Consider the following 18,224-nt stretch of genomic DNA (forward strand, 5'->3'; position numbering starts at 1 on the left):
ACTATTTTCATGGAGAATAAAGTTTGGCTAATGTGTTAATTTTGGCTATTGAGAAACAGAGCATAAATTATGTTTTTATAAATTGATGAAGTATTTATGTCAACTCCATTATTAATTGATTTACTGGCATTTATCTTACATTTTGTGGGGGGAAAACATCTATGAAACATAAATCTCAGACTAACAAAGTTTTGATTAAATTGCAGAATGAAATGAGCATGTTCTTATCTGTAAAAAATTTTAGTGGGTGGAGCAGAGAAGCTATTTGAAATAGGAAGATTATTAGGAAAGTAGCATAGACTTTTAATCTGAGTAGGCATTGAGCATATTAGTGAGATAGGTATTAATGCCATTCTTTTAAAAACTTTATTAAAAACTTGAAAATATTTCAAAACTTTTACTAAAGTAAACTTTTTAAAAATTCTTTATTAAATACAGACATCATTTGAAAGCTAATTTAAAATCAGTTAAATTTTCTAGTACTAATTTATAGCTGGTGTGCACAGTTATATAGAGAAAAACTCTTTTCAGCAAGCCTAAATTAGTTGCTTTCACAACTAGATTTTCTCATTTATAAATAAGTACTTTTCTAAATATGTCTATAACATGTAGAAACAACTTTATTTTTCTTAAATCCTTACTTTAATCAAATAAACTAATAGTTCTCATAATTTTTACATTGTTACAAAAATCTTACATTGAAAAGGATTTTTATAACAAATTTAACATTAATTTTCCTTCATGAAGGATTGAATTTTATGTCAAACAAATTTTTTTTGCCTGTTTTATTAGCTCAGCATCTCATATAACCATTAATAAAAGAAATCAAATATGATTTATTCTTAGGGTAGATCCATAAACTCTCTCAGAGTATAAAACAATTGAACATTTGCCCCTTTATAACACAGGAAGATTGCCTCGAGCAGTTGAGACTGGTATTTTCTGAATTATAGGCATTTGATTAAATTATTCAATCAGTGTTTATTGGATACCTGCCATTAATTTAATAAGTTTATTAAGTGCCTACTATGTGCCAGGTTATTACATTCCTATTATGCCTATACTGTTATGTATTTATTATGAACAAAGCAGTGTGCGTGTGTGCTCTTTCAGTTATACCGAAAAGCTATGACAGATTAAATACACTTTGATCACATCCAACTTTCAGTACTCCACATAAAATTATTCATAATCACTCAGGTATTATTAAATGTCCTATTCTAGTAATTACTTTTTAAAACAAATTTTAATTCTATATTTTCCCCCCAGTTACATGGAAAGAAAATGTTTAACATTCAGTTTTACAAGTTTTTGAGTTGCAAATTTTTCCCCCTCTCCTTATCCTCCTCTCTTCAAAACATGGTGATAGTTACTTTTTTTGTGCCTTTGTGCTCATTAACACATCAAGAAAAGAGGAATCAACAGCTTTTTATTCTCTTAGGCAAATTCAACAATTATTTCAGAGAAATATTTTGTGATTAAAAAATTCACAAAAAACCTTTTGGTTTGAGCTGTAGCAAAGGGCTGTGCAGGCAGCAATGAGTTTTCCAGCTTTGGCTCCTTCCTCACTGGTTTTCTTACTGTCCCCCTCTATAACCATGGTGGAACAGGCCATCTCCTTCCCCAAGGACTTCTTGGTCATTGCCATTGCTGCAAGACTGCAGTAACCCTGATCAAGAGAGTCAAGCTACTATTGCAAATACAGCATGCAAGTAAGCAGATTGCTGCAGATGAGCAGTACAGGAGCATAATGAATTGTATAGTCTAAATTCCAAAGGGAGAAAGGGTGCTTTCCTTCTGGTGGAATAACTTAGCAAATGTCATCAGCTATTTCCTCACTCAGGCCCTTAATTTGACAAGCGCACACAATTTTGGAGGTATTTTACTGGCAATCTTGCTCTGGTGATACTACTGGAACTACTCTCTGCATCTACCCCTTGGTTTTTGCAAAAACCCACTTGGCAGCTGATGACAATCTGGCACTGAAAGAATTCAAAGGCCTGGGAGATTGCCTTGTGAAAATCACCAAGTCTGATGGAACTCGAGGCTTGTATTAAGGTTTCAATGTCTCAGTTCAGGGTATCATTATCTATAGAGCAGTCTACTTTCGGATCTGTGATACAGAAAAAGGTATACTTCCAGATCACAAGAACACTCGTATTGTGTTAATTTAGACAATTGCACAAATAGCGACTGCTGTAGCAGATGTACTCTCCTATCTTTTTGATGCAGTAAAGTGGTGAATGATGATGTAGTCTGGGTGAAAAGGAGTTGATATCATGTACACTGGACAATTGACTGCTGGAGGTAGATAGCTAAAGATGAGGGTAGTAATACTTTATTTTAAGAATTTCTAGTCCAATTTTCTTAGAGCTGTGGTTGCAGTTTTCTTGCTTGTCCTGTCTGATGAATTAAAGTCATCTAAATACATCCTAAGTAAAAATGGAACCAGTGAATATAGATCATGTAGAATACTTAATCATATGTATCATTTTGGGGATATAATATAAACAAAATACTAAAAGGAGATATAATTAACATTTTCACAGATAATACAAAGTTATAAAAGGAACTTTCCAAAAAAAAATGTTTTAGCATTCATTATTTAAAGGATTTTTTTCTTTATTCATAGGGAGAGATGAAGGAGTTATCTTTGAAGCATATTTTTAAAAAAATATTTTAAGTTTGAATTAATGTAGCTTATACATTAAGAAAGTATCTTTTTCATTTAGTCACAAGGACCACAATCATAATGTAGTTGTTGTTTTTTTCATTTTTGTAGTGCTTTTAGACTATTCTCTTAGGGTATCATTGGCCAGGAATAATATTACAGAGTTGTTTTTCTACAATTTTAGGAATACTTTCATTCAATGCTCGGACCTGGGAACATCAAAAAAGCTATTGAAGAAGCTGAAAGACTCTCTGAAAGCCTTAAACTCAGGTATATTTATTATGAAAATTATAAAATAGAGCATCTAAAATAGTTGAAAATAATATTTAGAATTTATCTCATTTACCTTTTACTTTAAATATAATATCTCCAGCATTTAGAAATAATTTATGAAGTTCAGAAATTCATATCTGTGTTCCACTTTAACTCTCCTCTGTTCTATTACATCTGTGCTATTATTTAGGGATTTTTACTGAAATTAAAGCCATGCTGTGATTGAGAAATGGTGAATTATAAGATTAATTCAAAGTGGTATTTGGTTCCATTTTCTGTATTGTTTTAAAGAATTTAGATGAGTTAGCACTGCTTCAGCAAGGATAACCACTGAAAAGTAAAAAGCTACTGACATTTGTCCTGATTTCCACTTCACCTTCCCAGATCCTGTGTCCTTGGGTGTAGCCTCTGGATTAAAATGCAAAATGGTCAGCCCCAAAGTCAGAGGTTCCCTCTCATCTAAGACAGGCGGTAGGAGGTGTAATGGGACAGAAGGCAGGAAGGCCTGAATTCACAAACTTAGTTCATTTCTGATCCTGGTTAAGTCATTTCATCTTTCTGGGCTCAGATTTTCATTTGAACATGTGCATGCTGGTTTTGATGGTCATTTGGGTGCCTTGTATCTCTTAAGGCATCTGTGATTCTTATTTCCTTTTACTCTCCCCTTCTTCAACTCTACTTTCCACTTGGACTGGATTACTTCTTGTTCCATTTCCTGCTTCTTGCCTTTGCCTAAGTGGTGACTTAAACTAGGAGTGTACTCATTCTTTAACCTCTGACACTTAGAATCCTTAGATTATTTGAGATCTTAGTTTAGACCTCTCCTGATACTTGAGCTCTTTATTTCCTCATTCTTTTGCTTTTACTGTTTATGTATCTGTTGCATTCCTCACTATAATGTAAATTTCTAAGGGCGGAGAGTGTTTGTGTCCCTTTCTTGTATAGTACCTTATTGTAAAATTTGGACTGTTTGGTCATAGGCTATGTTTATGATATTAAAAGAAAATATTTTGGTATTATATAATACAATATGTATATTTTATGCATTTCTGAGTTTCTAAACCTTTTCTCTATTGTCTGGTGGACTTCATGTCATCTGTGGCTTCCACAAAACTCCTCTCAAATTTCTTTTAATTTCTTATACCAACCCGCGAGATATCAAAACTACAAGGGGGAAAGTCATGATGTGGAAGGGAAATTGGAATTTAAGCCTCTATCTTCCTTTTCTTCAAGAAAAATTTGTGGCTTGGAACAATATTGTCAGAAAGTGCATGTGATTTAAACTGGAGGAAAGAAGATGCAACCCACATCTTTTTCAAGAACACTATACATCTTTTAATACTATGATTGTACCATAAACAGATCATTTGTTTTCATTTTTCAACTAGATATGAGGAAGCTGAAGTTCGGAAAAAACTTGAAGAAAAGGACAGGAGAGAGGAACAGCAGCTGCAGCAAAAGAAGGAAGTGGGACAAGAGGATGGAAGAGTCTCAGCTAAGAGCTCTTTAGAAAACGTGTTAGACTCCAAAGATAAAACCAAAAAGGTATTAAGGGGGAACATAGGAATCCATGACTTCTGAGGTTCCTTCTGCCTCCAGTCCTTTGATCTTGTGATCCTGGCTGGGAATTATGGTGCTGGGCAAGGATGGAATATATCCATGTGCCAGAGGGCTGTAAGGTCTGGTCTTTTGTTTTGAACTGTTGGTTTGAACAGTTCCTTAAGTCATTTATTTCTTTGGTAACATTTGCATATTTGGGGAGGTTGTTAACTGCTGGAAGGATGCATGACTTTGCCATTAAGAATCCTTCCTTTATTTAGATTTCATTTTATCTGTGCATTTGAATGAGACTGCTTTTGTCATTCACTGCAGCCAAAAATCACAATGAACTTAATGTGAATATCCTCCCAACTTTGGGATAGTTTGGGATAGATAAAGGCATAGTTCATTGCTGGCTTGTATTTGAGGCCTTTTCAGTTTGGTAAGACCTGCCGTAATGCAGCTTTGTAGTAATACTTTAGATAAGGAGTTAAATATTCTAGTTTTAACTAGGTTATGATGTTGCTACCGTGTTTTAATATTAATATATAGAAAATAAGAGGTTCTATTATTTATTGGTTAAGTTTGATGTGGAAAGATAACTGTACTTTTTGCTATGACCAATTTTTTTTTTTTGAGAACTTTGTCAAGTTGCTTAAAACTAATCTTGCTGCTACTTTCTCATCTGCTTCTGTACCTAACCACTGTCTCCTCTGTTAACCCAGTGATATATTCTGCTATTGGAGATAGTATGTTTTATACCACCTCTTTAAAATCGTAACTGTCTTTTCCATAGAAAACTACTCTTGGAAAGGTTGCTCTCTTATGATTCTCTTGTACTATCAAAGTTGAAAACCATTTGTCTTTTCAGCATTCTCCACCTTTTCCTTTATACCTTTAACCCAGGTATTCATTTTCTCTCTTAAGCCTCAGATTTCAAGTCTGAATTCCTTTGTCTTTTTCTCATCAGGCATACTTATAGTATCTCTTTATAGTACCTCATTGACTCATCTTAAAGAGATATTAGTTAATTGTACCTATTTTTCTTTCTTCACACCAGGACCCTAGGTTAGATTATCTACTTCTGTGTTTTCATGTATTTACTAGAGTGCTAAGCATTCTATATGTTCTAATAAGTACAAGTGACATTTCCATGTGGATCATTACCATCATCAAAAAATAGTATTTCAGCTTTGTGTGAATTGGTGTGCCAAAGGAAAGGAAAATATAGATTTTTTTTTCCTTCTAGGAACTTCTAATCCAAGCTGAATAGTCGTGTCCTTATGTGGGAGTTCAGCTAGGTGGCCCAGTGAATAAGATGTTGGACCTGGTATCAGGAAAATTTGAATTTTAATCCAACCTTGGATCACTAGCTGTGTGACCCTGGGCAAGTCACTTATTTCTGTCTCAGTGTCCTCATATATAAAATGAGCTGGAAAAGGAAATGGCAAGTTATTCTAGTATCTTTGCCAAGAAAAATCCAAATAACATCAGGAAGAGTTTGATGTAATTGAAACAACTGAGCAACTATGTACTCGTTTGGGGCTGTCTTTGCTTTAATTGGGAGTTAATGAAGTCAAATGAACAGCCATGAATAAATAAATAAAGAAAAATCATTTATTATGTGCTTGTTTTGTATCATGGACTATTATAAGTACTTGGGATATAAATAGAAACAAGATAATTCCTGACCACAAGGAGCTAACATTCCAGTAGAAGAAGACAGCACATAAAGGGAAGTAGAAGCCAAGGAGAGAAATCAGACAGTCTGAATAATGATTGGCATCATAGGGCCTTTGATATGTCTTTATCATAAATAGTAAAGTAGATGTGATTAATGTTTTTAGAGCTTGAGTGAAAGTGAGGAGAAGAGCATTGATACTAACAACAGCAAGGCATTAGAGATGGCCAGGAAAATGACATGAGTTTTTTTTCTTTAGGAGAAAAATTATATTTTTATTCAATAATAATTTATTCAGTAGTTTTAAAATTTTAAATCAAGAACATTTAGTCATGTTATTATTTTAATTACATTAAATTACACTTAATTGGAGCTGAGTACTTGTTTTTCAAATATTTTTGTTAGCTTTATACAAGATTTTTATTAGCTTTGTTTATGATTTGTCAGATAAAATGTTGTCGAAAGTAAAGAGCATTGGCTTTTTGTTCAAACCCTGACTTTTATTACAAATGTAACTTATTTTGGGCAAAGAACTTGACTGAACTTCAGTTTCTTCATCTGCAAAGTGTAGAGACTGAGAGGTCTTGTGAAATGTGAATCTGTGATCCTAATATATTCAAGGTCAAATTGGTTGGATAGTTATGCATATTTTAATTTCTTAATTTCATTTGTCATGTAATGCACAGACCAGTATTTAAAAAGCATAATATAAATTAGACAGTATTTTTGTCATTGTATCCTATGAATATAATACTGTGCTATTTAGAAAACACAAATTAGGTGAAATTTTATCCTTTTTTGGCTGAAATGGAGACTGGTTAATAGTTGGAGTCACTTATTCCTGGAGAGAGAAAAGAACAGGGAAGCTCTCTTTTTAATTCTACACTGTGCTTCAACTCACCAGCCTTTTAGCTCTCTGTAATTCTTCCCTAGATACTCACCACTTCCTACATGTTGTTTTCCATGTTAGAACGTCAGCTTCTTGAGGTCAGGGTTAGTTTTACTTTGTTCTTCTGGCTTCAATGCTGAACTCTCTGAGTCTTATATATAATATATATTTAGTAAGTGCCTTTTATTCATTAATTCTTTCAAATTTTATTTAAGATATTTTGCTTTTGATTATTTTTCTTATAATTTAGGCCAAACATCTATAGACATGAGTATAATGACAGTTTTGTTTGTTGTTTTATTATACCAAGAATATCTGTTTCTAAATGAGTATAGCATTATTAATTATTGTCTTTTTTTTATACTACTATATAACATTTGGAAATTTGTGGAGAAAAAGAAAACATATCAAATTGTTTTGGGGTGCTTGATTTTTAATTGTTATTATTTAAATGTGGAGTTTGAGGACAGGTTCATATTTTGGTACTGCATCTTGATACCTAATGGACATTGGACAACTCCTTTAATTTCACTGGAATTGAGTTTCCACACCTGTTAAAAGAAGGGGTGTTGAACCAGATGACTTTTAAGATATCTTTCAGCCTTCAGTCCCTAATCCTCTGAGTAGTTCTGTTTTGTCAGTATTTTTTAACATTCATGTAATTTTTTATAATTTTAAATTTTGCTGAAGTATGAAACTTGAATTTCATAAATAAAAACCTTTCTATTTTTATGAAATAGATTAATGGTGAAAAGAAGGAAAAGAATGAGAAAGCAAAGAAAGGTAAGTGTTTCAATAACAGCAACATTGAGCAATGATCAAGTATGATATAGTTAGCTCTTCTCAACAATACAGTGATCCAAGACAATTTCAAAAGACTCATGATGGGAAATGCTATTGACATCCAGAGAAAAATCTGTGGAGTCTGAATGCAAATACATATTATTTTTACCTTTTTTTTTTTTGTCTTTTCATTTTCATGGTTTTTCCTTTTTATTTTGATTCTTTTACTACATGACTCCTGTAGAAATATATTTAACATAATTATACATGTATCACATGTCAATTTGCTTTCTGTCTTAGGGAGAAAGAAAGGGAGGGAGGGGGAGAAATTAAGAATTCAAATTCTTACAAAAATGAACTTTAAAAACTCTTTACCCCCAATCAATTGCTAAACTTTAAATTCTAAAATTAAAAGGAGAAATTAATAATATAGAAAGTAAAAAAATTATTGAACTAATAAAACTAAGAGTTGGTTTTATGAAAAAAACCAATAAAATTGATAAACCTTTGGTAAATCTGATTAGAAAAAGGAGAGAGGGAAATCAAATTAGTAGTCTTAAAAATGAAAAGGAAGAACTTTCTACCAATGAAGAAGAAATTAAAGAAATAATAAGGGGTTACTTTGCCCAACTTTATGCCAATAAATTTGATAATCTGAGTGAAATGGATGACTATCGCCAAAAATATAGGCTTCCCAGATTATCAGAGAAGGAAGTAAATTGCTTAAATAGTCCCATTTCAGAAAAAGAAATAGAAGAAGCTATTAATCAACTCCCTAAAAAAAAATCCCCGGGACCAGATGGATTTACATGTGAATTCTATCAAACATTCAAAGAACAATTAGCCCCAATGCTATATAAACTGTTTGAAAAAATAGAGAATGAAGGAGTCCTACCAAATTCCTTTTATGACACAGACATGGTACTGATACCTAAACCAGGTAGGTTGAAAACAGAGAAATTAAAATTACAGACTAGTCTCCCTAATGAATATTGATGCTAAAATTTTAAATAAGATATTAGCAAAAAAGACTCCAGAAATTCATTCCCAGGATAATACACCACGATCAAGTAGGATTTGTACCAGGAATGCAGGGCTGGTTCAATATTAAGAAAACTATCAATATAATTGGCCATATTAATAATCAAATTAACAAAAACCATATGATCATCTCAATAGATGCAGAAAAAGCATTTGATAAATTCCAACATCCATTCCTATTAAAAACTCTTGAGAGTATAGGAATAAATGGACTTTTCCTTAAAATAATCAGGAGCATCTATTTAAAACCATCAGTTTTCCATGTTATTGTTGAGATTCTTCTATTAAGAAAAACCAGCATTCTAAGTGGCGCAGTGGATAGAGCACCAGCCCTGAAGTCAGGAGGACCAGAGTTCAAATCTGGTCTCAGACACTGTCTAGCTGTGTGACCCTGGGCAAGTCACTTAACCCCAATTGCCTCAGAAAAAAGAAAAGAAAAAGAAAAACCAGCATTAAAAAAAACCTTTAGGTTTAGAATACTCATAGTTTTTTAAACATCCTTTTTTTTTCTTCAGAAATTTTGAAATTTTGAAATTTTAATAGACAGAATTAATGTTAGATTTAAGGTTAAGAAGACCTTAGTTTAAATCTTTATTCAGATATTATCTGTATAACCATGGATAAGTCACTTAATTTCTTTTAGTCTCAGTTTCCTTAGCTATGAAGTTTGAATGTATGTGTGTATGTGTAATTTGTTGACATACATGCTTCTTTAAAAAAATTTTTTTAAATAAAAACTAATAAAACAGCTGAGCTTAATAAATAATTGTGGGGTTTTTGAGGATTATTCTACAACAATTTTTAAATTAAGTGAATGTGATGCAGTTAGATATTTATCTCTTTATTCCTTCATTGTTAGCAATTTATTCTAAATAAATTAATTCTCTTCATGAAACTGTTCTTAGGAAACTAACTGCTACTTTTAAGTCAAAGTTAACAAAATCTTCAGTTCAACCTTTAACCAAAAACTCTAAAGGAATAGTTATGGGTATTTTATTTTATTGTTTTTGTAGGACTAGCCCTCCTTAGCCTGCTGCCAAATTAATTCTTGAGTTTTTAACTTTTTCTTCTAGAAGCAGGAAGAAAAAAAAGGAATAATTAGATAAAATATAATAGAAGGCAGATTGTCTTCTCTAACCTTTTCATATTCTTTCTTCCTTCCAGTTTCTTTTCAGTCTCATGAAGTTTTCCCAGTGTTTTAAGTTAGAGTCAAAAAGCCTTCCTCTTTTTTAGACTGAGTACTATGCTAGTTGTTTCATATGGTATATCCTTAGGTAACCAACTGTCAATTGAGTTTCCATGATAATATTTAGAAACCCCGACATTTATAAACTTTCTAATTAAAAGAGTTTTCATAACTGTTTCATAAAGAGAATTTGCATGTTAACAAGATTTTTGAATAAAGACCAATTGAGTTAACCAAAAACATATAGTATACAGCATAAAGTACATTTTGCATAGACCAAAATTTCAAAGTGATGTTATCCTTAACCTAATAATGTATAAGATAGAATGTAGAACTTGTCCAAGAAAAGTTCATGTTTCATTTGTTTGGTAATATGTAAATATCTGTTTGTTTATCATGATTCTATCTTACTATTCCAAGGTGCAATCACAGCTGAGGAATTGTTCACAATGATGACAGATAAAAACATCAGTTTGATTATAATGGATGCTCGAACTATACAAGATTATCAAGATTCCTGTATTATTAATTCGCTAAGTGTTCCTGAAGAGGCCATCAATCCAGGGTAGGCTCTTCAGTAGGCTATTCTTGGTGGACTGTGAAAATAGTAATGTTACTATACAGTATTATCTAGGTTAAATTCTCTTTTAGTCTTTTTCATTGCCCTTTCTCATGATATAAAGCTTCTTGTCAGATGCTGCAAATGTAACATTGTCATATTGCCAAAAGGCTAGTTATAATTATTGGTGGTGGATACACATAGGCAGGTAGGTAAGTTTCTCCTTTGACTTAATATGCTCCCTTTCTTTGCAGGCACTTGAGGCTGTTGTGGACTATATTTCTTGTATCTCTGTGTAAGGCCTGCTAATTGATTTATCCTATTATTATCTGCATTTAGTTTAGAGAAGAGTACTTTATATATATTTTGAAGTCTTCTATATGGTTGTGCAAAAAAAAAACATATAGGGTAGGATAATGGAAAGAAAACCAGATTAAAAGTCAGAAATCTTAGCTTCTGATCTCCATATTACCATTGATTAACGTGAGCTAAAACATAATACTTAGCTTCCTTAGTTGTAAAATAAGGGTTTTGGTCTAGATAATCTCTTAAATTCCCTTCCAGTACTATCATTTTGTTATCCTATAAGTGCTAGTAAGCTCAGCAACATTCTTCTTGTGATCCAACCCATTCTTTTGTCTTGCTTCCCACTTTATATTTAAATTAACTGATGTTTTCTAATCTGAATATCTGGAGAATATTTGGACTTTTTGTAAAAATGAATCATTTTTCTATAATCTTGAATTTTTTCTTGAACTTACCATTTTACTAAAATTTTTACTTACAAGAAAAAATTTCTTAATTTTACTCAACTTCCTAGTGTCTGCAAATATTTTGCAGAAAATTACTAAAATATCCCATTAGTAATCAAAGTTCTAGATAACTCAGATTTAGTTTTTTGTTATCCATTTTCATCAGCCATCCCTACCTGTCTCCTGATAGAGACAACAAATATAGTAAGCATGCTAAGAACTTAGGCTGCCAGAAAAACGTCCTTTTCTGGGGTAGACTATTCTATCTCTGGGGACCATAAATTTCATATTTGACCTATATGAAGATTTTTTTCTTGATATCTTTTGTTTTTAATATCACCTTTATTTTTTTCTTTTTTAATTTAGTTTTTTTTTATTCTGAATTTAACATCCAAAAATGTATACAAAGTAGAACACAGAAAGAGGATTATATGAAATGGTGAATCTCTATTCCATACCTCTTGATTTTGTAAAAGTATGAAATAAATTCAACTTATTTCTAAGTTGTCCTGCTTGTTTGTGCTTCATTCTGATCCTCCTTTTTTCTTTTATGTACTTTGAAAAAGTTACTTTCTCCATCCCCATCCCCCATTATCCTTAAAAACAGTTAAAAAAAAAAAAAAAATCCTTGTAACAAATAAGCATAGTCAATCAAAATAAACTAGTTCCTTGGCCATATCCAAAAATATGTTTTCTTTCACAACTTGAGTTCATTTCTGTCAGGAGAATGGGTAACATGCTTTGTTATATATCCTCTGAAGACATAGTTGATCTTTGATTCTATCAGACCTCTTGCATTTTTCAAAATTGTTTTTCTTTATGTTGTTGTGTCATTGTGCATATAAACTTTGTTCTGCTGCTTCCCCAGGATTCTTTAAAATTGTCTCTCATTTTTTACAATGCAAATAGTATTTCATTATCTTTATTTGCCAGTTTGATCAGCCATTCTTCAATTCATGATTATCCTCTCAATTTAATGGATTTTTTTACTTTCTCTTTTTCTTCTTGTATTTACATAATTTCTCCCTTGGTTCTTAGGATGCAGTGGCAAAGAAGATAATAATGTATCTTCTTTAATGTTTTTTCTACTGTTAATCCCATCCATTTCTGATCATATACTTTCTTCATATTCTTTTTACTTTTTCTTTTCTTTCCATTCTTAAAATGCTAATTAGAAAAGTTTTCTTATTTAATTCCCTCAATACATTTTGAAGACATTAAAGTTCTGAAGGGACACTTGTTTTTTCTCTCCTTGTAAAATTTAGTACTTTATCACATGTCCCCTTCTAATTATTCACATAAATTTTCCTTCCTAGGTTTTTCTCTATTCTTGTGTTTCAGAGTTCTACTTATCTCTAATCCTTTAATTAGGAATTAAAATACCTTTAAAATTCCATTAAAGTTCTATTTTTTCCTCCTATAGAATTATATTTAGCTTTGCAGAGTCATCAATTCTTTTGCCTTTTGGAATATTGTACTCTTAAATCTCTTGTTTATAGTAGATGCTGGCAAGTCCTGACTGGAATTCATTAGTACTTGAACTCTTTTTAGCTATTGCAATATTTTTCTTTGCCACAGAAGTTCTGGATTTTAGCTGTAGTATTTGTCATTACATTTAGCCATTATATTCACATTTTCTTTCTTATTCCTTTTGTTTTTTGTTGTTGAATTTTATTTTTGTTTTTGTTTTGACAAGGCAATTGGAAGGTTTCCTTCGGGAAGTGAATGGCATATCCTTTCTACTTTATCCTTTGGTTTTAATAGATTTGAGCAGTTTTCATTTATTACATCTGAATAAAATCTCCAGGCTTTTAAAGAAATCATATTTTTCAGGAAGACATTGGTTTTTAAACGTTTTCTGAGTGAATAGTTTTTGATAGTATTTTCTTCTATTTTTTTCAGTATTATGATTTTGTTCTAATGTTTCTTGTTCCTTAATTGAGTCATTGATTTGTTGAGTCGATTCTAATTTTCAGGGAGTCCTTTAGTTGGAATAATACTTGCCAGTTTGTTCTAAGCTGTTTATTCTTCCACTTCTTTAGAACTTTTGTTTCATTTCTTAGTACCTTCATTTTCTCTTGGTATCTGAGTAATCTTTGTGTAAAATGCAATTATTTTCCTTTCAAATTTTGCTTGCTGTTAGAAATTTACTTTATCTTTTTAGGTTAGATTTTAGGGTATCTTTGTATCAATTATAATTCTTTATCATGGTCTGAATATTTTTATGTTTACTCATCTCTCCAACCTTAGGGCTTCAAACTGGAATTTTATGTCTGGGTTAGGTGTGAAGCAGTCTGCTTCCTATTTTTGAATGAGTGGTTGGCCGGCCTTGATCTCACTTGGTTCACCTCCAGAAGGTTCTCCTGAATTGGGCAGTCCAGAGTTCTCCTCCAGATCATTTTATGAAGTCTCAGGACATTGAACCAGAGACCTTAGAAGTTAAAGGCCTGTGGTGTTTAGGTAGAAGCTCTGCCACCCTGCTAGCATGCCTCACTGTTAGCTATCTCTCTGGTCCATTCTCAGACTTTCTTGGTGGAGTCCTCTTGCTCTCTCAGATCTTGTCTTTTTGTCTCATACAGAGCTTTGCATGCTGCAGGTTTTTCCAGACTATTCTGGTGGCATTAGAAGGCTGCCAGCTTATTTATCTGAGCACAAATATTTGCTTTTCTGGAAGATCCCTTTCCCTATTTCCATGGACTTTGGCTGAATTCCTGTGTCATTCTGGAATAGAAAAAAAAATCATTACTGTGGTTACTCCCTGGATTGAGATTTTTATTGATTTGTTTTTATGGGTGATAGTTTTAGGTTTTTATTGGAATAAGGTGATGGGAGCTAGGTTGTCTGCCTCTGTTCAGGCAACCATTTTGACAAAAAGTGTCTTCATTTTCAAGTATATTGCTTTCCCTTTCCTCTTCCCAGTAAAAGTCACTCCAGCATAGAGTAAGAGCAAATAGTTCACACAAATAAACCAATACATCAGCTAAGTCTGAAAGCATATATAATATCAAACTGTAGATCTAAGATTATTTAATCTTTATTATAGTAGTAACGTGAAGAATCATAATCCAATGGTGCATAAATTTGTTATGTGTTTAACTAGCTATGGAATGGGCAATACTATAGTTGGGTAATGTAAATCAGTGGATAAATACAAAATCATGTTAAATTTGTCTATATTGGCTTTATATTTGAAATAGCGACACTCAGAGATATTCAATTAATTACATATCTTCCCAACGCCCTCACACCTTTCCTGGTACTTTATTGTTGGTGAGCTCCCACAGAAAAAGGATTCCTTCTTTGTGAATAATTGCTAAAATAGATAGAGATCGTTGTTTTGTAGTTATTTTTCCCTTTCTAATAATTATCCCTGAAAATGTATTCTAATATGGTACTCTGGTAAAGGAGTTAGACACAAGCTCTCATTATAAAGTTTGAATAAGATCTGTACCATTTTGAATAAGATCTGTACCAGTACAATGTAATAGAAAGTCTGATGTCCTTTTGCCTCAATGCATATGTTGCTAAATTTCAGAGTCACTGCTAATTCGATTGAAGCAAAACTCCCAGATAATTCTAAAGATGCATGGAAGAAGCGGGGGTGCGTTGACTATGTTGTACTTCTTGACTGGTTTAGTTCTGCCAAAGATTTACAGCTTGGAACAACTCTGCAGAGTCTGAAAGATGCACTTTTTAAGGTTAGCAAGGTTCCTTGTTTATTTCCACCCTCTAAGGTTAAAAAAAAAAAGTTTTTGCTAACACTTAAAGAGCAAGATGTGGTGCTTTGGGGTTGGATTTTCTTTTCTTCTCTTCCTGCAAATTTAAATATTTATTATTAATTTATTAAGCCCTAGAAAAGCAATGTTCTCTGTTCAAAACAGACATGTATCGGAGGAAATAATGTGACATTTTCTGTTTGAAGAATTAGGCCTTTTTCTAATGGTTTTTGTTAACAAATAATTTTTAAAATTGCTTAGAAAAATTTAATGTTTTTTTTTTAAACTGACTTAAAGCTCTGAGTATCAATGTAACATAAAATTTCAGCAAACAGAAGTAAAATGAAGAATATTTGATTGATAATAGAAGTTTTATTTCCTTACAAATTACTATCCTCTATACTTATTGAATGACTTCTTTCTTCTCTTTCTATCGCATGTATTCTATCACATGTCCTTTAATTATCTCTTCTTCTTATTCTCCTCCTTATACCCAGAACCCTAGATTCTATTAGTTTGCCCCATTACCATGCTTTCCTGTGGCTCCCTCTTGTTAACTTCCTTTTACATTCCCTGTTAGATAATTGGTTGAAATATACCCCAGCTTTCTTAATATTATTCCTCCTTCTGTCTTCCCCCTCCCCCAAATCTCCAGATCTGTTCTCAGCTATAGGGAGGCAGCTTGATAACAGGAGTGAAGGTGGCTAGAAAGTAGAAGCAGGACAGGAAGTAGAAGGATGTTATGGGCTCAGACTTTTACTTAGAAATGGACTCTTCCATGTTTTTAAGTATTTTGCAGTATTTTTTTGTTATCATTAGTAACAATTGTCATTACTAGTCCTCAACAGAAGCTCCAAGGGTACCATTTTTGGAAGGACATAGGTGTTTTCAATAGATACTAGAGAGGAGGATTGATATTTTCCTTTGAAACTTAACTCAGTTAAATCAGGTCAAAGTCTTATAGGATTATTATAGATTCAGAACTGGAAGGGACCATAGGAGATCATCTAGTTCAACCTTTCATTTTAAAAAATTTTATTTTTTTCCAAAAAAAAAATTTTTTTTTATTGATACATGGTTTTTGTTAGCTACATTTATTTTACACTGTATCTCTTTCTTGATCGCTTCTAAGATAGTTACTCATTAGAATAAAGAATAAAAAGTGAGGGATATGCAGAAAATGTAAATTTAACCAACATTTCAAAAGCAAGATATAATATGGGCATATCACACATGTGGTTACTTATTCGTACAGAGAAGTGATGTCTTTTATATTTCTTCCTTTAGGCCAGATTTGGTCATTTTAATTTTGCAGCATTCAGTTTTGATTCTATCCCTTTAGTTTAACATATGAGAAAATGAGGCCGAAAGTTTCTTATGCACAAAGTCATCTGAATCAAGTTTCTCAGTAAATAAAATCTTCATGGGGGTAGTTAGGTTGCACAGTGGATAAAGTACTGGGCCTACATCAGAAAGTCTCATCTTCCTAAGTTCAGATCTGGTCTCAAATATTTCCTAGCTGTGTGACCCTGAACATGTCATTTAACCCTGCTTGCCTTAGTTTCCTCATATGTAAAGTGAGCCGGAGAAGAAATGGCGAACCATTCCAGTGTTTTTGCCAAGAAAACCTCAAATGGGGTCATAAAGATTGAGTTAATTAAAACACCAAAAAATCTTCATCAGTACCTATATACTTAAATGAACATTAACTATATAGAATACCTTATTATAAGATACCTTCTCCATTCCAAAGAGGTAATTTGCAGAGACACTATTTATTCCTTTCATGGAACATTTTAAATTGTTGTTTAGCTTTCATTTTTTTGAAGTTTTTTTCAATTCTTTTATAGTAGATAGAGTACTAATAGTTGATCTGAATATGGACTGGCTACCCAAACGCTGATCTTTTTAAAAAGAAAATGCATCTTATAAGTTTACACCAAAAGATATACAAAATTACCATGTTTTTAAATCATTTACTATAACATGTATTTTGTGGAAATTTTCTATTTAAAGATTTTTTTCATCATCACTAGTCCTGTTCTCTCCATTACTTTCTTTATTCTTGGGTTGTGTACCAACGAGATTTAGAGGGGAAAAATACAGTTATCTCTTTTCTATGATACCATTCCCCCCTCTTCAACTTCCTGCTTTTTATTCAACTAAAAAGTTGCTAAGATCTCTTTTGTACTAAGGTCTTGTTTTTTTGGAGAGTTTCCAGGCATCCAGAGCAAAAGTTTCAGCAGAAATCTTTTGAGTTACTTATGGACTGGCAGGAAACATGAAGAATCTTCAAAAATATAGGCTTCTAGAAGATTTCCTGTATATATTTTCCCTTATATTGTAAAATGTACAAAGTGATTAAAGAATGAACTCATTCCAATAAAGCCTTTGCCTAAAGAGTTCAAAACACTCTGAATTTCTTTAGGTAATTTTTTTTTATACCGTCTTTTATAACATCCCTTACAGAGGGAAAAACAAAAAGTATCCACTATATTTTATGTGGGACAGAACATTTTATTTAAGCATTGTGGCTTTAATATTTATTATTTGTCAGAGTCTTTTGTACAGGTAGTAAATAGGGTTAGTTAGATATCTGTGTGTTCTGGTTTAGCTGAGTGATTTTGTTCTTTTTATAAGAGCCATGGGACTTACTATGGAGAAGAGCTTTTGTGATTAGTAATTCTAAACAGTAATGTGAAGATCACTAGCTACAGATTGTTGTTAACTTTGTGATTAGTTTTCTTTATTTTGTCCTTTTCAAACCTAAAATCCCTCAACCCAAGAGAATTAAAGGAATCATTGGTATTTCTTCTTTCAGCCAAGTTTTTAGAACTATCTTGGTTTCTCTAAGCAAATAGTTCACCTTTTGCATTCACTAAAACTTTTGTTGAAGGCAAAGACAGTTATGTTTTCTCTAGATAGGGTTTTAAATATGAACATTGTCCTAGATTTTTAAATATGAACATTGTCATTGATTATTGATAAGGGAAAAGTTAATCAGTGCTTTAAAATTTCTCTTTAAAGCAAACAATCCCTGTAATTTTCTCTGTTTGTTTTGACTTAATGCCACATTTTCAGTTTATTGTACATGAAAAACATAAGTTGCAAATAAAGAAGTGTGGTTTAAAAAT

The 18,224-nt window shown here is 32.2% G+C and overlaps 1 protein-coding gene and 1 pseudogene across 2 annotated transcripts in view; both read left to right on the forward strand.

Moving 5' to 3' along the window:
• Positions 1–18,224, forward strand: part of USP8 (ubiquitin specific peptidase 8) — a 59,909-nt gene that overhangs the window by 16,301 nt on the left and 25,384 nt on the right. For both annotated transcript variants that reach the window (XM_051980629.1, XM_051980630.1), the window contains exons 4-8: positions 2,856–2,941; positions 4,333–4,489; positions 7,794–7,836; positions 10,484–10,628; positions 14,910–15,072. In XM_051980629.1, the coding sequence (XP_051836589.1) occupies positions 2,856–2,941; positions 4,333–4,489; positions 7,794–7,836; positions 10,484–10,628; positions 14,910–15,072 (594 nt within the window). The remainder of the gene's footprint in view (positions 1–2,855; positions 2,942–4,332; positions 4,490–7,793; positions 7,837–10,483; positions 10,629–14,909; positions 15,073–18,224) is intronic.
• On the forward strand, positions 775–2,827 carry LOC127551145 (ADP/ATP translocase 3-like; annotated as a pseudogene).

The sequence above is a fragment of the Antechinus flavipes genome, chromosome 2, assembly GCF_016432865.1.
Source record: "Antechinus flavipes isolate AdamAnt ecotype Samford, QLD, Australia chromosome 2, AdamAnt_v2, whole genome shotgun sequence".
Classification (NCBI taxonomy): Eukaryota; Metazoa; Chordata; class Mammalia; order Dasyuromorphia; family Dasyuridae; genus Antechinus; species Antechinus flavipes.